The sequence below is a fragment of the Crassostrea angulata genome, chromosome 1 (assembly GCF_025612915.1).
Source record: "Crassostrea angulata isolate pt1a10 chromosome 1, ASM2561291v2, whole genome shotgun sequence".
Lineage (NCBI taxonomy): Eukaryota > Metazoa > Mollusca > Bivalvia > Ostreida > Ostreidae > Magallana > Magallana angulata.
The window spans coordinates 36,152,332-36,172,328 of NC_069111.1; the positions used below are offsets into that span (position 1 = coordinate 36,152,332).

The 19,997-nt window shown below is 35.1% G+C and overlaps 3 protein-coding genes across 3 annotated transcripts; 2 read left to right on the plus strand and 1 right to left on the minus strand.

Moving 5' to 3' along the window:
* Positions 1-428: 428 nt before the first annotated feature.
* On the plus strand, positions 429-3,601 carry LOC128164398 (GLIPR1-like protein 1). Its single transcript, XM_052828197.1, has 6 exons — positions 429-603; positions 1,163-1,216; positions 1,584-1,707; positions 1,953-2,056; positions 2,254-2,357; positions 3,063-3,601. The coding sequence occupies exons 1-6, from the start codon at positions 538-540 to the stop codon at positions 3,169-3,171; spliced, it is 561 nt and encodes a 186-aa protein (XP_052684157.1). The 5' UTR covers positions 429-537; the 3' UTR covers positions 3,172-3,601.
* A 1,479-nt stretch (positions 3,602-5,080) lies between these two features.
* Positions 5,081-8,453, plus strand: LOC128160975 (GLIPR1-like protein 1). The gene is made up of 6 exons (XM_052824254.1): positions 5,081-5,247; positions 5,581-5,634; positions 6,583-6,706; positions 6,807-6,910; positions 7,421-7,524; positions 8,171-8,453. The coding sequence occupies exons 1-6, from the start codon at positions 5,182-5,184 to the stop codon at positions 8,268-8,270; spliced, it is 552 nt and encodes a 183-aa protein (XP_052680214.1). The 5' UTR covers positions 5,081-5,181; the 3' UTR covers positions 8,271-8,453.
* Positions 8,454-9,619: 1,166 nt separating this feature from the next.
* On the minus strand, positions 9,620-17,587 carry LOC128160799 (patatin-like phospholipase domain-containing protein 2). Its single transcript, XM_052824128.1, has 8 exons — positions 17,308-17,587; positions 15,107-15,339; positions 14,019-14,084; positions 13,286-13,553; positions 12,582-12,800; positions 12,204-12,339; positions 11,735-11,854; positions 9,620-11,511 (listed from the first exon to the last, which is right to left on the minus strand). Exons 1-8 carry the CDS (start codon positions 17,468-17,470, stop codon positions 10,893-10,895), a joined length of 1,824 nt encoding a protein of 607 aa, XP_052680088.1. The 5' UTR covers positions 17,471-17,587; the 3' UTR covers positions 9,620-10,892.
* Between the last annotated feature and the right edge of the window lie 2,410 nt (positions 17,588-19,997).

Sequence of the window (19,997 nt, forward strand, 5' to 3'; positions counted from 1 at the left end):
TGGAAAGAAAGATCAGTTGTTTCATTTTGTATATTTTGTATTTACTGGGTGGCAGTCAAACAACACGACATCTTGTGTTTTTGTTTTTATTGCTATCCAGTAAATTTGCGGATTTAAAAAAAATGCTTATGAAATTGTGGTTAATTTATGCATCTGCCTAGTTTAGCCTGTTTTTCAATCATTTAATTTCGGTTGTTTCGTCTTGTTACAGCTAGAAGCAACTTAATTTCAATAACTTTCTACGCAATGTATTGGTAATGCTGGAGCTCGGGGACAAACAAAAATTAATTTATTGCATAGCGCACGTGTGCAACGGTCACGCTTGCAGGTATCGTAACAATATTCATTTGTAAAATGGAGGTAAGGTGGAGTTATTGATTTTAAAAGATTATGGAACTTAATAAGTATATACAATCATCATCAACGACTTTATAAAAATTTAGGGATATAAGGTAGGCGTGATTTGATATAAATTCTGGACCGTACCGAATCTGCAACCATTTCCCACACTGCCCTCAACCTACCGGTAATTCTGACATGAACAGGATCATCCTCCTTCTAGGACTGGCAATTGCGGCCTTCGCCCAAAATGATTTTCTGGAGGTACGTTCATTGTTGTGTAATTATTCCTCGAAATTTTTTTCTGAGTTAGTATTTAGAAAATAAGCAAAGGGAAAGTGATCGGATACAAAATATTAATTTTTTGATTATTGATTTTAATAGTTTTAATAAGGAACGTTTTAAGAATGTATAGGTATTCTTTTTGTTTGATCAGATTTTTAAAAATATTTTTGAAATGTTGATCAGTTTTGCTTTTTTAAGGAAATATACTTTTAAAGAAAACTTTTAAAATATCAATTTAGTAACCTTATATTCTTGACTGTTCTCGATTACTGTATACAGGTAAATATTCACTCCGTTTTATTTTCGCCCCTTTCACCTTCGTTGTCAGCAGGCGAATTTAAGACCGAGCGAATTCAAAATAGCTCTTTGATTACTGTGTGTATTAGAAGGAGTAGTACCGCACAACTGTATCTGGGCGAATTCAAGACTGGATGAATACGTTTTCAAGTGTATAAGGGCGGGAAAAAAACACTTGGGATGAAAATCACCGTGTATACTGCATCACATCACTGCCATTTACATTGTTTAAACGTTGCAGGCACATAACCAAATACGGAGACAAGAAAGAGGAGCTGCAAACATGAAGATGATGGTATGTCGCCTTCAAACTATTTGTTCTCTCCATTTTCTTTCTGTGAAACCTTCACAAAGATATTGTACGGATGTCAATACATTTTTATTAACCTTATTTTACGAGGAAATCAAATGAACTGGATCCAGAAATTTTCATGGAGTGGTTTGGGTGTTTGAGGTAGAAATGTGTTTTATGCAATGCCTAGTGGAGGTTCAAAGCTCATTTTCAATAATTTTACTACGGTATGTGAATTTAATGAGTTTCAATTCACAAGAGTATGGGGTCCTTACACGAGAACTCCGCCCCTTCTCTATTCTTACAAAATTGATTTCTTCGTTTGATTTAATGGATTTTTAGTGAAATTTAAGACTTTATTATGAAACAGAGTTGGAGCCCAGAATTGGCCACTGTTGCGCAGAGGTGGGCCAATACCTGCCGCGAGGGTCACAACCCACGGAGAAGTAGCAGTAGTTACCGGAACTTAGGAGAAAACATTTACCGCAGAACAGGTAATGCACTCGGTTGTTTTGAACACTTTGCTACAGAGATGGAGATATTTTTTGCAAAGTAAATTGCACATCTATTTTAAAACCTTTATTATAAAATCTTCAAATTCTTTTTATCGTATCCTTGACGTAAACATTTAAAATAAACATATTTCTTCCAAAAAATGTTCGAATTCTCTCTCTCTCTCTCTCTCTCTCTCTCTCTCTCTCTCTCTCTCTCTCCTCATGGTGTTTCCTTTCTCCTACAGATCGAGCCTCTGCTATTGATGTAGTAAAGAACTGGTATTCAGAAAAAAGGCAGTATAATTTCAACTATAACCATTGTTTTGGCGTTTGTGGTCATTACACACAGGTTCTTATAAAAAAAACCCACCAGATCTTTGGTTTTATTTTCTTATCTTGTAAACATTGGTATAAGCTACATGTATGCCAGAAAATACTTCTATTTTTCCTATTCTTTGCATGACTTGAAGCTGGATGTAAACCAAACAATATAAAAAATAATCCATATATGACATCAAGAAACGTGTCAAGGTTATTTATTCTTAGGTTGTGTGGGCTGACTCCGACGCTCTAGGCTGCGGGGTGGCCTATTGCAGGAACCTCTTTGGGGGCCGAGGAGGTTACAACTACGTCTGTAACTATGGACCGGCGTAAGTATTCCTTTGATCAAAAATCATATTTGCATGTATTAGGCTGCGGGGTGGCCTATTGCAGGAACCTCTTTGGGGGCCGAGGAGGTTACAACTACGTCTGTAACTATGGACCGGCGTAAGTATTCCTTTGATCAAAAATCATATTTGCATGTATTAGGCTGCGGGGTGGCCTATTGCAGGAACCTCTTTGGGGGCCGAGGAGGTTACAACTACGTCTGTAACTATGGACCGGCGTAAGTATTCCTTTGATCAAAAATCATATTTGCATGTATTCAGTTTAAAGTTTTAACACCATATCTGTATTTATTTATATGTAAATCTAAATGTAATATGAGCATCGGAGGTGTTCTGGAATTTTGGCATTTCTTATGCTCTGTTTACAAACAGAGCAATATCACATTACAGTTTATAATTTTTAATTATTGAAAAACAAACTTATCAATTTTGACCACCCCCCCCAAAAAAAAACCCCCGCTAAAATAAAAAAAAATTGATGTTTCTAACTTTCATCAACTGTATATGTTGCCAACTTATTTGCTATTGACGTTAAAAAGGCGAGAATGTCGATCAAATGAGTTTCGTAATTTTGTTATCAATATTTCAACAAAAATTAAATAAAATGATAAAATTAATAGTAACAAATTATTTTGGTTGTGTATTAAGACTATTAAGCCAAACTCTGACTGTACATGTATTTTACAGGGGTAACTGGAATGGTAAAAAGCCGTACATCGCTGGACGCCAGTGCAGTCGCTGTCCCCGGGGATATAGGTGTCAGCACGGACTGTGTGCAAAGTCAGTCTGGAAATAGATTTATCTTGGCAATAAATTATACAGAAATACACTTTCTATGAATATCTTATGTACAAAAGTTTTATTTACACTATATAATACTAAAGCGTATTAGTGCCACATCGTGAACTTTTTTATTTTAAATTCCAACTTTTAATCTTTGGATTTCCAACTTTAATCTTTGAATTTTCAACTTTAATCTTCTTTTGATATGTTATAAATTTTTCAATTTCAGACAAATGACTTTAAATAATAGATCTTTATCAACGTCATATTGATAAAGACACGATAGAAATATACAAATTGCAAGGTTTTGTTTTGATGTTAATTGTCTCTTCGTGAGCTTCTTTCTAATACTACATTTGATTAACGGCACCCTCTTGTTTTACATATTAGGATAGCGTTTATTTGAGTCAAAATTATTTCGATATTTGGTATTCAATACTTTAAACATGTATTGCATTTTTATTTTTTTAATGAAAACTTCTAGTTTTGACATATACTATAATTTAATGCACATTTTGCTTGTGATATAATACATACTGTAATATTAGCAAGAAAACAATAAATTTAAAACAAAAAATGTTGGAAATTTCAGGATTAAAGTTTGAAACTCTAATTTCATAGTTGGCTGTTCCAGCTATAAAGTTGGAATTTCCAACTTTAAAGTTGATTTTTTAAACAAGAAAATGCTTAAAGTTAAAAATTCCAACTTGAAAGTATACTTCACAACGTGATACGCTTCCATAATATAAAGCATTTATATGTAAATCATACCTTTTGTGCTGTCTTACAAACCGTCCGTCCGAGTTCTAAAATTCTTCGCGTGCAGAATGGACTACAAAATATCTTCGTTTATCTGAGCACATCATTAACAACAACAACAGCGTTTGTTAGAAGGTACATGAATTTCATCTGTGAAGGTTTCCTGGGAGAGTGGAGGGGAACATTATTTAATACTGTTTATTATATTGTTAAATGTTCGATTCATGGTTAAGTTTCACAATTTGTTTAGCAAATTTGTTTTGCCTTGTTGAATTTATTCTGCTGTATTTTTGTAAATCTTACACTATAGATATGCTTCACTTTTATTTCAAAAGGCGTAAGGTTTATCACAACATTGAGCACTATGTACATTCCCACCGATATCATATGCCGAGATGGACGAGCGGTAAACAAACTGACCACTCACTACTATAGGATGATTAAGTATTCTATTTGTATACTTCATATGTATTTAGCTGTCAAGTTAACTAGAAAAGTTTAACATTTAAAATGCAAGGTGCTGGTCAGCTTTAATAAAAAAAAAAAAATAAGTACAATTTTAAGTATTAATTAAACATGTCTATAACGCATTTAAATGTGCCGCTGCTAAGAGCGACAACTCGTCTTAGATACCAACGTTACATCAGACGGTCCATCAAGGGCGATGAGCACCACACTGGACTCTTTAATATCTACAGTTAAAAAATAACATCAATCTATCAATTTACGCAACACTTTGGTGGACTGGCAATCATTTTTTTTAAGGAAATACGAGTTAAAAGTGAATGCCATTTTTCGTATTACATGTAGTGATTCATCCAAAGTTAAGATTCTTGAAAATTGTGTTTACAACAGCGTTTTGCAGTCTAAAAGTGTTAAATATAATTGTTAAAAATATAAATTTTATACATAATATCAACCAACTTATGGTAACTTCACAGTAATTTCGTCTGACCTCATCCAGAAACAAACCTAATTTCAATAATTTTATGCGTACAACACCTATATTGATGCCGGATGACATAATTTGTCTGCAAGTGTTGTAACGATAGTCATACTAAACTCTGTAGAAGAAGAGGGTATATTTAGATCATATGATGAATTAAAACGGATGTGAAATAAATCAACAACTGTTGCAGTAATGGAATTTTTTAAGTGAATCATGTAAGAAGAAGAGCAGGTAGGCGGGCATTTATATATATAGTAGACCTGACCGAACCTACAGCCATTTCCAACGCTGATCATATCCCCATTTGGCACCAACATGAATAGGTTCTTTCTCCTTCTAGGGCTGGCCATTATGGCCTTCGCCCAAAATGATTTTCTGGAGGTACGTTTATTTTAATTATTGTGATTTTATTATCATTTTTATTTTTCTGCAACAATGACTTTTATAGCCCTATGTGTATTTCTTCAAAGGGTTGCATCAGTTGCGATGCATTTCATTGATACCTTATATACATGTAAAAATTGAGGCTTTTGGATTTTTGTCTTGAAAAGATGTCCAAATTGATTTGTCTGATTTCGTTTTAGAAGAATGGGATATTCTTTTTTAAACAAAGATAAATTTGGATTGTCTTTCGTCTGAAATCATTGTCAACATACATGTAGCCTCCTCCGCTGTTTCATTTTATTCTGTACTGTGATATAAATAACGTTGTAGGCACACAACAAATATCGGCGAAGAATTAAGGGGGCCGCCAACATGAAGCTGATGGTATGTTGTTCAAATCCGAGAGTCTTGGTGCATGTCTTATATCTTGGTCAATTATTGTCTGCTGTTCACTCTCCATCCCCATTCCCCACTTTTGTCACCAATTTCAGAAATAGAAGAACAGAAAACCCCATGAGATTTAATACAAAGTTATTTATATGTTTGCCTTCCAGAATTGTCGTATAAATTGTATAGATTTGTATAAAAGGTATATAAAGCAAATTGGAGTTTCAAACCTTCTTCCCTTACCAGTGTGTAATAGAAAAATTATATAAGATGAATATGAATTTGTACACAAAAACGCCTAAGGGGCATGGTCACGATTTTGGTCAAAATTTATTTGTCCGTTTTTAATGCTTACAATGTTTCAATGAAGACAATCTCAGGTCAGGTTTTTGTTTGCATTTTGAACTTTCAAAATTAAGACAAAAAAAAATTGTAAGAAATGCTAGAACATGTATATTTATGTTCAAAACTAATAGACACGTAAAAAAAATTAGCGTGTAAATTATTGAACCAATGAAAACAAAACCATGGAACAAACCTGGTTTATAAAGGAAAGAATTTTTTGAGCTCTGTTTGTTGCTTATAACTCTACAACTAACACTCAAATGTTGATCATTAGAAACGCCTTACTAAAACGTTGTAAACAATAAAAAAATTCTTTTTTTACCAAAATGACCCTTAAAATCCACGGCACAAACAAATTATAGTAGATCAGAAACCATTGGCGAGGAGAGCATCGTCGGAACCCACGGGTTATCTCTCCGTTATACTGCTCTCAGCAGAGAAAAACCCGTGGGTTTCGGGGATGCCAGGAGAGAAGCGTGTTCGGAAACCGCTGGCTTTCGAAGATAGGAACCCCGGAGAAGTTTTGTTCTGGGGATTTTTTTTTTTTTACATTTCTTATGATATTTTGTTAGTGTGAACTTTTTAGTGTCTGTTATACAGAAATGGAGCTCAGAACTGGCCAATGTTGCACAGAAATGGGCCAATACTTGCCGTAAGGGCCACAACCCAGGCAGAAGCAGCAGGGAATTCGGTAGCGTTGGAGAAAACATATACCGCAGAACAGGTATATAACGCATTCAAACGCATATTGTGTGTGTGCTTGTGTGTGTCTCAAATATGCTTTCTCTCTTTCTCTCTCTCATTGTGCTTCCCTTTCCGTTCAGATCAAGCCCATGCTAATGATGTAGTAAAGGCCTGGTATCTAGAGAAAAGACAATATGATTTTGGGAGCAACTCTTGTTCTGGCGTTTGTGGTCATTATACACAGGTAAATCCGACTTTTGATTAATGGGAATTCTGTTAACTCCTTGTCTAAACAACCACACATAAATAACTTACTTTCATTATTTATCTAACTGGGTTACAACTTTATTACAGCGACAGGATGTAGATAAATAAAATTATGATAATTTGAATACTTCTTACCAAAAAAATAATTAACAAATTCATTGCTTTAAAAAGTTCTATATATTATTTTTGCGCAATATCCTTGTACATGCCCGGATCTAGAGAGGGGATAAGGAGGGTCCATACCCCCCCCCCCCCCCCACTGCAAAATCAAAATTTCTGTAAATTACATTATAAATTACCCCCCCCCCCCCAAAAAAAAAAATGCCTCATACCCCCCCCCCCGACCCCCCGGTAAACTCAAATAACTGTCGGACACCCCCCCCCCCCCCCTGAAAAAATTTCTAGACCCGCGCATGTTGTACATGGAATATTGTGGAATTGACGGAGGCAGTTGAGTATATTGTATGCTTACAAGGGCGTGATTTAGGTTGTGTGGGCTGACTCTGAAGCTGTAGGCTGCGGGGTGGCGTATTGCAGGAACCTCTTTGGGGGCCGAGGAGGGTACAACTATGTCTGTAACTATGGGCCGGCGTAAGTATTGCTTGCAGCTGACCACACGGGTTGACTTTGGCGTGTTATGAATTGTTTGAAACATGTTCGAGAGGTGTCTAGTTTTACTTTTACTGTACCTGTATTAGTTTACATCTATACGTGTCCATATTGGGTCAAGTGATAACTTTCTTTGAATAGTAAGATTTTGTTAACATTTCTGTAAAGTTTCCGTTTATGCATGTACAATGTATACACATGTAGCTACAAATACCTAATTCAATTTCAACCCCCCCCCCCCAAAAAAAAAAATGCGATTCCAATGTTGATACTTGTAGTTGTTTTCTTCTCTATAGTTTTCGATGAGTAATTATATTGTAATTTATAAAGAGTACATAAACACATTTAAAATCACACAAACCTTAACTGTCTACTGAAAAACACGTAGTAATTAGCATTTTTTAAAATATCGTTTTGCAAATAGAAACATTTGTATCAAAATCAGTACCCCCTTTCAAAGGTTTTATAGAAAGATTTATTGTTTAGACATTTTTAAACATTCTGTAAATTCTAGAGTAATCTCCTTTACAAAAATTTAGATTATTGATAATCAAAATTTGTACATGTCATGTACCAATTTTGATTATCAATAATCTAAATTTCAACACCCCCATTGTTGATATTTCAGAGGTAATTGGGTAGGACGGAGGCCATACATCGCCGGACGCCAGTGTAGTCGCTGTCCCAGCGGATACAGGCGGTGTTATAGCGGATTATGTTCCAGATAAACCCCCACACACCCCCATCAATCACCTACTACACCCCCCCCCCCCTCCATAAAAAAAAAACCCTCCGAAACTCGGTTTCTTACTGTATAACAAATTTTTCTTCTACATGTGTATCTTAAAGACCTTTGTAATCTAGTTCAGTGAATTCTTAACATTATATTTAACCAATATTTAACCAAAATAAACATAAAATGTTTCAGTTGTGTATTTGTGTTTTCTCTAGTGAAGATTTTGGGTTTTTAAAAATCTTTTTCCTGCCGAAAAATGGCATGCATTGTTCGTTTAAAATTTACAAGATAATTAAATTTTAGAAAAACTTTTTTTCTCAAAATATTTTCCCCTTTAAAACAAATTTGATAGAATCGAAGAAATTGGCAAACTATACATCAAAGCCACAGACACTTGTTCCTCTAATACATACTAGTATTTGCCTCAATAGTAATTAGTTCAATATGCTTGTATTATTTTTCTGCTACGATTTGATTTGAAAAACTATTTTCTGTGATCAAAACAATACAAGAGTATTTGAAATTATATAAATTATATTAAAAGTGCCAGAGATTTGTTTTCCAGCAGAGTGAATGAAATATTTACCAAGAAAATTACAAGTTGTAACTGAAAAGCCGTCTAAAAATTTTGAGAATAAAGGATCTCACATGATTTGTGATTGTCGTGCGATTTTAGAGTTATCTTTCTTACTACAAGATTTCGCCTACTCCTGTGAAAAAAAAGGGAAGTATTTTTTCTTTAATACAAGAGGAGCTACAAACTTGATAGGCATCGATCTTTACTATTCTAAGTGAGAGTATTGTGAAATTTGTATCTTTTGATTGCAGTTTGAAAAATATTGTAAAATAGTGAGAAATTTATGTTGTTGTAAATTATGTATAATTATTACTAATAGACTTTAGAGAAAAATTTTTAAAATTGTGAAAAAAAATTTCCTTTTGAGAAAAAAAAACGGCGACAAGCATTAGAATAAAGTTCACCATCAAAAAGTAGCATCTCAGATAGTTGACAAAGTATTCAAAATGAAAAAGATTTCCTTACGAAGTGTTTGTAATAGACCCTTTCAGGGCAACAGTGGTACTGCTCTCTTGCAGGGGAAATTGATAATTTGTTTTTTCTTAATTTGATCCAGGGGTAAATACAAGTAGGTAGATAATTGATTGACTTAGATAAAAAAAAAACAAGTGACATTACATCATATTTCACCAAACTATCTCAATTTGCCTTCAAAATAACAGTACCGCAGTTACTGTGAAGGAGTATATATATATATATATAGTACATAATCCTTCTAGTTATTTTTTTTTTACTCATCTGAAATCACATAGCAACAAGCAATATTATTTTGTGAAATATTTTATTTCATAACAGTCTGAGTTCAGTATAGAGAACTACGCCCTTGTCAACAGTTTCAGTAACACAGACACGCACAGTCCAATAATACAAGAACACCACGGTTTAAATACAACAACAATTGATAATCGAGTCTGTATCTGAAAACACAGACAATCTCTAATAACAGTTCTTACAACAATGAAGGTGAACTACAAGTTTTCAGCCATTATTATGCCAACAAAACTTACAGATATTACAAAAAATACACCTGCCAGCAGACTAATTGGAAATTGACCAAGAATAGTCATGCACAAATGCTAAAAAGCATGTGCAAATCTAGAGAGCCATCCCCCAAAACCTGGAAAATTTTAAGTTTTTAAATCCACATAAATTTTTAATTGAAAATTGGCCCAAGATCCCCATGGCAAGCACAATTATCACTTGAAACCCCCCCCTTCCCTCCCTTGAAAGTTTTTCTGGATCTACTCATACAAAGATACTTCTGAAAATTGGAAGTTTATGCCTTATGCATGTTTACATAAATACAAATGTACATGGTAAAATAATATGTGTTAAAATACTAGGTTGTAAGGTTATACAAAATTACCGAAGAATTACATGTGTATAGTAAGCACCATAACTTGGAATATTAGAAGAAGAGGATAGGGATAAAAAGAAAATCTATTTAAAAAGTTACATTAAAATAAAAATTTGCATTGTATAGAACCTGAATATTCCAAAGTATCTTTTCACAACATGTGGAAGACAACTCAAAAATGTTTTCAAGAGACAAACCTGCATTCCTGAAGGTGTATAAACAAGATAAAAAGAAATAAGATACATGTATAATAAGAATAAATAGGTTAAGACAACAAACCAAATGATGGCATTCTTGCTTTACAAAGATACACATGAACATAATGAAACACACAATTTGGCACTTGTTTGTTTTTTACAACTCATAGCTACAATAGCAACCCAATATTTTTCTCAAAATCCATTGGCATATACATCATAGAACAAAATCTAATCTAAGCTCTATGGGAATGGCTGCTTTTCATGGACAAAACTTTGATCACTTTGACAGACATTTGCACTATTGATAATTAAGCACTCAACAACTTGATAACTCCAATGAACTCTTACTTATGATGAGCAAAATCATCAAAGTTGCTGTGAAGGTTCTAAAACTACATAACTACATGCAAGGAATATACACATAATAAAGATATGTCAATAAGTAGTTCATTCAGAAAGGACCTAAATATACTCCATTTGTTATCTTTCTTGGATCTCTTGCTTGGAGAGTGCATCATCCTTTTGATCACTGCTCTGAAATTCTGGGATAGCCAGTACTTCCTGTATCCTGTCCTCTACCTCATTCTCAATGTCTGGCTTGGACTCCAGATAAGAGTGCCAGTCAGAATGGGGTAACCTCGTTTTAGGGGTCAAATCTGTGGGACTAGGGAGTTTGATGTCTACATCGTCTATATCAAAGATTTCCTGCACACTGTAGCAATCTTTATTGCGTTCATCCTTGTAATAATACGCCATGACCGATTCCATCTCGTTGGAAATATGCAGGCACTGTTCAAAAGTGTCAAACAACTGATTTGAGGCTTGTTCACCTGTCGCATTTAGATGGATGTTTTTACCCATTCCTTCTGCATGCATTTCAACATGGCTTATATCCATATGGTTTAAGTGCCTCCCACAATGCCCAATGGACAACCTGCGGTCGTTGGATTCTGTTTCAAAGTCAACAGCGAATCCAATGTTGAGGTTTCTGACTGATGGGTTGATTGGCTCCGGTTGATAAGGGCTCATCATCAGGGAGTTGGGTAGCAATGGTTGATTACCGTAGTTAATCTCTGTGATAGCCAGCTGACAGGTAAAGCTGAAGAGGAAAAAGTTAATTCTATGATCAATCTCTTTAATATTTTTCTACATGTAAATTTCATGTTAATAATTGTTTGGTTTTTCTTAAAATAAATTTTCTTACATATATTCTAAAAAAATACAAAAAGGTGCAAGATATATGAAAAATGCCTTTCTTTGGTGATTTGTTGAACTGATATTGGACTAAACATATACTGATAGCAATAAGAGAATTTCCTTACCGAGCTGTGTATTTTCTTTTGTTATGTTGAAACAGATGAATAAGATGGCGCAGCATATTGATGGTTTCTTGAGACATTTGTTGGACGTCTCTAGGTAATGATGGCAAGTATTCCAAAACTCTGTCAGAAAACCGAATAGCTAGGTTAATACTTATGTCAATCAAAATCCTGCATTGGATGAAAACTACCACTCTCCAAATTCTTCAAAATCATTTCCAGAAAACACACAAGTGTAATGAGACATTAAGGTAATTTAAATGCTTGTTTTGTTTCGTATTGCACATTTAACTTTCATCATAAAATATAAAATAGATGTTGGACATATCTTAATATAGGTACAAAAAATAAACCATAAAACGATCAACATAAATTGAACAGCTGGCAAAATTTCTATCCAACAAATATTTCACAAGCACTCTATTGACAATTATCTCCCTTTTAATGGAGGGAGGAGGATAAAGTGTTTTACCTCAGTCCATAGTTGTAGATGATGTCAGCAGGCAGGAACCATGGAGCCACCATGATGGACGCCACACGCAGTGCACGGTGCCGGTGAATGTACGACTGAAAACCTTTGTTCATGGAATCACACGCCACTTGGAAAGCTAAAACAGTATTTTTTAAACATCAATTTTAATTGCTCTCTAATAGTTTCATGTCTTTAGACAGGCATTTACAGAAATATATCAAACAGCTTGTCTATCATACAAAAAGATTACATTGACATTGAAATATCAGTACCCTGTTCATATGTTACGATAAAGTTTGAAATGATGGAGAACCCTGAATATAAATTAACTACAAGAATGGTGTATCAGTCAATTCAATGGCTGGCTCAGCCCCTCACCTTCAGCCACTGTTGGGGGAAGTGTATCTGTAAGGGCCCCCTGAACCTTCTGTTTACACTCCTGACAGTTTTCCCCGTGGGGATCCTCTTCCTCCTCTTCAATGATTGGCTCCTCCTCCCCCTCCCAGGATTCCCTGTCCATGGCGCTGAGTTGACACGAGCTGTGGACAGGACGTATAGAAGACTTGACACTCAGGTGGCGAGTGCAGGAGATCAGGTCTGTGTAACAATGCAAAAACATCATTAATTCGATTCATAACCTTTAAAGCAATTTTTCAAAAACAGAAAATACAGTGTAGAATTATCATTACTTGAGATAACTAAATATATTCATGATTTTGGGGATAACATTAACCATAATTTGATGTCTTCAACAAATTTTAAACTGTTAAATAGCAGGTTCATTTTCAATACTAGGACAAAACCAATAAAATTGTGCCCCAAATGAACCAATGATTAAAAATACCCACAATTATAAAGTCTACAAGAAATAAAATGATTTTTCAATAGAGCTTATCAGAATGACCATCAATATAATTGTTCTGAAATCAAAATTCTTTCTCAACTTGAAATTTATTTCCAACTAGGAGAAGTGAGAGGCAAAAGATATCAGATTATCCATCTGTATATCATCTTGGAACATTCAAAAGAGTCTAAAAAGATGGCAAACAGATTAAAATATCTCTGATCATATTCTTCCTTACTGTTTTTCTGCAGGAACTTGAGGCAGTCATCGAACCCCTCAGTGCACATGTCACTGAGGATGGAGGGATGGGGAGGAAACAGGGCCCTGGAGATTCGGTAGAGATTCCTACTGGTCAGCTGCATGCTAGTGTTGGCCAGTATGATGTGCTCAAAGTTGGCCGAGTTGTCCGACGGACAAATGTCGCTCTCCCCGGCAAACGGGGACACCGTGATGGTTTCATCATTCAGGATCGGCAGATTGTCACTCAGGCCTCCATCAATGTATCTCTACAATACAGAACAATATAGTTTGGGTTATAAACTTAAAATTTTATGAAAACCAAATTTGAAATGAAATCTAGATTTACCAAGTACTTCAATCAATACTTTCTTATACTACGATGAAAAACAAATATTTTTAAGTGGGGGGGGGCTTGGAAGTCTAATAATAGAAGCCAAAGCGCTTGTGAAATACATGTTAATTACATGTGATTAAAGTCAGCCATAAATGGACTTTGCATCAAACTGCACTGAGAGTGACCTAATTTAAATCTATCAGCTACTGTAAAATGTCATTTCACCGATTTCAGATTGACACAGGGTTAAGTTCATAACAGATAGTGGACCAAATATCTTACTTTAAAAAAATCTTTAAGTGCACAAAGTTCACAAACTCAGCTTGAATCCTCAGTCATAGAAATATCAGGTAAAATATTTTGAAGCATAAACATTATGCAATACTAAAGAACTTACTGTTCCATGGAAAGAGGGAGGTATGAGCCCGGAGTACAGAGGAACGTGGGCGCTACACAATAAAGCCTGAAAAACAAACAATAGCATGATTACAGGGTCTTGATCATACAGAAGGGACAAAACTCGACTTCATGTTTTTTTTATAAACATTAACAACAATCAGTACTTGCAAATTTGTGGAATATCAATTTTCGCATCTAAAAGTTAAGCTACAATTTTTATCCTAAAGCAAACACACAGCAAACATACTTATAAGGGAATAGAAAGAGAATTTTGGTCTGACTGACAAATACAAAATATTCTGTCCCATATCTACATAATTTATTTCAAATTTGGAATTCATTTATACTCGTATGCCCCAATATGCATCCGGTCAAGATGTCAAGATCAGCCAAGGTGGGAACGTGCTCTTATCTAAAACATGCAGCTGAAGGCCTCGACTGATTTATTTGACAAGTGAATCATAAGGCTAAGTAGGTCAAGATATAGGACAAAATACCTCAGATATGTCGAAATTCCATTGTGTGTATCAACCTGTATTTAAAGAATTAAGCTTATTTTCTATCAATTATTTTAATCTTTTAATGTACAAACATCACTGCTTCCACATACATAAAGATTTAATAAATGAAAAATTAATTAAGCTTTAATCGCTTCTCACTGTCATGACTGTGGCTTAAAAACAATTGACCCCTGGGTTAACATACCATCATATATTATACAAAGAGTGGCCGTATGTTTCCTTCGTAGGTTACTTGTTCATATACATTTTATATGACGTCAAACTTATAATTATTTGTAAGAACTTTAAATCTTGCTACGCATATAACTACATAGTTTATGAGGAGTTCTGGCTCAGGATCAGAATGTTGGCACTTAATGCACCAATACTTGGCCAAGGCAAAGTTGATCCAGTGATCTTTGCCCAAATGACCTAAATTCTCTGTTTCTAAAAATAGTGCTTGCACATGCTTTGACACATGACACGGATCCTGTCCACCAACTTTATATAACACCTGACCACATTCACCCCTTAATGATCCCTGTTGTTATTTATTGTTGTTGTTATTTATGTTTACAAACTCTACCTGAATCAGGTCGGCCTTGGAATGGAACTCCGACACTAGCACTGGTTGTCTGTCACTGACCCTAGTCAACGATACGTACAGGCGGCCCTTCACAATCTCGTGGGCATTGTCCGGCAATATGGAGTCTAGGACATCCCTCAGAATTCTAGAGATGTCAAAGCTTGGGTGCAATGGTCCCAGAGCTCTCGAGCGGGCTTTTGTGGCAAGTCGTAGCACAAAGCTGGTACATTCACCTAATAAGAAAAAATGGCATTAATTTGATATTCTGCATCTTCACAAGCCAAGACCTATTTACTGTATGAATATACAATGCAAATGCCATTACATGTATTATATATATTCTATCTTATTTGTTAATTAAACAATAAGGCATTAATCAACACTTATAAAGAAAAACATATTTTAAACATGCCTTGATTTCTAGTACATGTATTGGTAAAAGTGTCATATACATGTATATACATTTCAAAATTGTTCAAGCACGATATTGTATCCATTTTATTATATCATCCCTCTCATTGATCTTCCTTAAAACACTATAAGATTAAACACTTCACAGTACACTGGCACTATTCTGCCCTTTTAAACCCCTATTACAGCTGACTTTTAAAGTATAAAAGTTTAAAAAATCTTTAAACCATTACATAAGTATCTGGAAGAAATGACAACACTAAGAATATTTTAAACAAATGCTAGCTAGCCTCTATGAAAACTTGAATAATGACCAGTTTAACAAGGAACAAATTATTCAGTATTAGGGTAGTATGAATTCATGTAGTATACAGTAAAGACCCTGCCCCTGGCCACAACTTTACAAACATTTCGGTCTTATGCATATTCCTTTGTGTGGGGGACAGGTGAGAGAAGGAAGGTGGTAATTTTAACAAGGTCCACAGGACAGCCATGAACTGCCATCTGCCTAGGCGGTTATATTGTAAATCAATAATGAAGTATAAAGTCAGTCAACCTGTCACTTCTGCAGTGGAAGTGAGCTTTAGCCTTATCAATATAAATACATAATCTTTCCACACAAATCTCTACAATATCCTGCATGATCTTCATCTAGATCCTGCTGAAGTCAAGGAGAATAATGGATGTTGTGTAATACTGTTTGATCAGGCAGAACTCCACATACAAGCATCGACTACTAAAAAGCTCAATGTGACATAAAATTTGACTTCTACTAAGATATGCAAAATGCAGCTTTAATATTGAAGTTATTTTTCAAATGCAGTTACTTAACAAATATATCAATAACTAAAGAATAATATCAAGTACTGATGAGTAGAGAGATTATTTCAAATTGACAGGTCTTGGACATATAAAAGGCCCACATAGGATGTCAAGAAAAGTCGCACTCTATTAAAGAGAAATTGTATACTGAACAAGTTGTTCCCACATATTGAAGAAAAAATAACTTGGAAAGAATAATTTGCACTCAAATTTTGTTTTATCCTGCAACTACTCCGTGCATTGACCAAATAAACGTAACCCAATAAACAAAAGCTATATTCGGTCAATGTCACAATATACTCTTGTGCGTTTGTTTGACATCCTGATGCACTGGGACGTCATCTTTATGGCTTCGTTTATGCCATGGCATCATATTGGTTTTAGTTTCAGATATGCAGCATAATTTGTCAAAAATAGCTTGTTTAAGGCATGCATACAATGTTTTATCATCTTGCAGGAAAAACAAAATATATGATCACTGTCTTAAAATATGAATATTTGGGCTTTGGTAGAAAATGTGAAAGAACGAGGTCTTGTCCTCTGTCATGTTTTCTTACCCTTGCCTAAATATAGCTTATACTTCAAGACAGTAACCATGTGATGATGTATTATAAATGTATTTTTAAAAATGGTATATAAGCATCCTGCAACCATGCAGTAAAAGTTGGATGGTACTATGGATTTAAATTTAATTTGTGTCCATTTGACAATACATCAGTGAGTAAGAAACATCAGAAAGACTCACCAATAATATTTTAACTTTAATAACATAATCTGACAAGTTTAAAACATATTACAATAAAATATAAGCTGATTGTGTGTGGGGGAGGGGGGGGGGGGGCTAAAAATTGGGTCACATGTGTGAAGGTCAAGGTAACACTGGTTACGAAATAACGTACACACAAATTTTCTTCATAGGTATCAATGAAAATAAAAACAACAAATTTCGTACAAGAAAAAGAACAAACCTATGTCAATTCCACACATTAAACATGTCGACACTAGGGCCCCAGCACTTGCTCCCAAGAAAGTTGCGTTTTCAACCAGTTGTGGTGCATGTTGTTTTAGGCAACTAGCCACACCAACATGGTATATTCCCAAAAATCCACATCCAGCAAACGAAAAATTCATAATAGATCGCTCTAAGTCCTCAGCAATCCATTCTGGTGTTTTATCAAGAAACACAAAACCACGTCCGTGTTTGAGCCATGTTGACTGTATTTTGTTTTGATCAGGTGACCACCAAATTATTCTGACGTAGACAAGCCTCCAATTTGGCGAAATCTGATTGGTTAAATCTTATCGTGTCATTTCTAAAAGAAAGAGGCGTAGGCCATATAATTTATCCGGAACCAAAAAATCAATAATTTTTTTTTGAAATACGTAAAAAAAAATATTTTGTGAAAAAAGGGTGCCATGGACCACAACAGACACCTGAACGAAGAATAAGGAAAAATGACTTAATAGAGCAATTTATTGCTATATAATCAATGTATATCGCGGATATATTCAAATAGACCTAAACTTTATTGAAAATGTATAACAATTTTTTCAGACATCTCAATACCGTAAATTTACAACAAAAATATTATTTCGTGCAGGAGAAATGAATTTTGATATCGGCATTCATACACAATAAATTGTGTAATACTGTCTCCTTAACTTCTACGGCTGTTCCCAAACACTATGCCTGGGGGAAGGCGGGGGGGGGGGGGGGGGGGGCTTGACTTTGAATTTATTATCAACTTCTTAAACAATTTTTACTATTAAAAATTAAACATAATATCATATTAACTGTTCATTCAAACCAAGGGATGTAAAATCACAGGTTCCCATTGAATCTTTATGCTTATACATATTATAAGATGTATATTTTCATGTATATTTTTGATATTAAATTGTAAATCTGTTCATTAATTGTTCAGTTGAATCCAGATTTCTATTCATTTGGCAGCTTGCTTTTATCTATTTGAACCAACCTTGGCACAGATTATTAATGGTAGAAAAACTTCTAAAATTGTTCAAATGAAGAGGAAATTCCCTTCCAAGGAGAGATAACTAGGAAATAATGAAAATGAAGCAGAATAATGTATGCTTTGTAGTTTTGAAGAAGAAATCCTCTGGAACAAATAACAAGAGGCCCATGGGCCACATCGCTCACCTGAGGAACAATAGGTATGATAAAGTCAGCTTAATGGAGTCATAATACAATCTGGACAATGTACATTAATACATGTAGATCCTGTATAAATAAAATCCATTTTTCCCCCTTGGAACTCGGATAGCCCTGATTGCTGAAAATATTTACAAGAGCAGACTTTAATCACCGCTCCTGCACATATATAGGGACTCAACGTTATCCAGGCAGGGATGACCGCACACCTACGCAACTCAACAGGTACCAACGTTAATGCAAGCAGAGATAACGCAAGCAGGGATGACCTCACACTTGCGCCAACAGCTCAACCTAACGCAGGGAGTGCCGCACACTTGCACTAGAAAGGCCAGAACACCAGCAGGGATGACCATACACAAGTGCTCCGCCGCAACCACCACAAATACAAGCAGGTATGACCGCACACTTGTATCAATGCGATACAGGGCAGAAATGACCGCACATTCAGTATCGTTGGTTAGAAAAACACGAAGACTAGAAAGAGAAGGGATGTCAACACCCTCAATCTCTCCGTACCTGTTCAAGCTTAACCCCAAACAGTCACTCGTTGCAATGCAATAGACACTGTCCCTATATATGTGCCAGCCTAAAATAATTCATAGTATCTAAAAACTGGAAATCAAAAATAAACAAACTAATCCAGCCTAACCCAAAACTACTTATGCAGAACAACTTATATACATTGAATATTTATTATTGTATAAAAATAATCATCACATTAATTGGTTAACAGTGGATGCATTAATTAAAATAATCAAGAATCAATAAATCAAGGGCAATAACCCAAAACAGTAATACAAAAAGATTCTAATGAAAAAAAGCTGCCTGCTTCAATTTTATAGTCATATCACATGTTGAGTATTGCAGTTCTCAAAAAGATCCTTTACAATTGTTTATATATGGGATATTTAGCTACATCAAACTCTGAACCTTCTTGTGAGGCCGAAGAATTGTCCTGGAGCCAAAGTCTTAACAATTAAAAAGAATCATCTTGCTGATTAGTTTCTGAGAAGAAGATTTTTAAAGATTTACTCTTTATTCCTATGTAAAACTTTAACACCCCCCCCCCATGTGGCCTCACCCTACCCCCAGGGGTCATGATTTTCACAACTTTGAATCTACACTACCTGAGGATACTTCCCACAAGTTTCAGCTTTCCTGGCTGATTAGTTTCTGAGAAGAAGATTTTTAAAGATTTACTCTATATATTCCTATGTAAAACTTTAACACCCCCCCCCCCCATGTGGCCTCACCCTACCCCCAGGGGTCATGATTTTCACAACTTTGAATCTACACTACCTGAGGATACTTCCCACAAGTTTCAGCTTTCCTGGCTGATTAGTTTCTGAGAAGAAGATTTTTAAAGATTTACTCTATATATTCCTATGTAAAATTTTAACACCCCCCCCCCCCCAATGTGGCCTCACCCTACCCCCAGGGATCATGATTTTCACAACTTTGAATCTACACTACCTGAGGATG

Bases quoted from the DNA above. Each gene is read 5' to 3' on its own strand.
- LOC128164398 (XM_052828197.1), top strand. From the start codon at position 538: ATGAACAGGATCATCCTCCTTCTAGGACTGGCAATTGCGGCCTTCGCC. The intron at 604-1,162 runs GTACGTTCATTG...TAAACGTTGCAG, and splicing joins CCCAAAATGATTTTCTGGAG to GCACATAACCAAATACGGAG. The intron at 2,358-3,062 runs GTAAGTATTCCT...TGTATTTTACAG, and splicing joins GTCTGTAACTATGGACCGGC to GGGTAACTGGAATGGTAAAA.
- LOC128160975 (XM_052824254.1), top strand. From the start codon at position 5,182: ATGAATAGGTTCTTTCTCCTTCTAGGGCTGGCCATTATGGCCTTCGCC. The intron at 5,248-5,580 runs GTACGTTTATTT...ATAACGTTGTAG, and splicing joins CCCAAAATGATTTTCTGGAG to GCACACAACAAATATCGGCG. The intron at 6,911-7,420 runs GTAAATCCGACT...GGCGTGATTTAG, and splicing joins TTTGTGGTCATTATACACAG to GTTGTGTGGGCTGACTCTGA.
- LOC128160799 (XM_052824128.1), bottom strand. From the start codon at position 17,470: ATGAATTTTTCGTTTGCTGGATGTGGATTTTTGGGAATATACCATGTT. The intron at 15,340-17,307 runs GTTTGTTCTTTT...TTTTCTTATTAG, and splicing joins AATGTGTGGAATTGACATAG to GTGAATGTACCAGCTTTGTG. The intron at 12,340-12,581 runs GTGAGGGGCTGA...ATACTGTTTTAG, and splicing joins TCCCCCAACAGTGGCTGAAG to CTTTCCAAGTGGCGTGTGAT.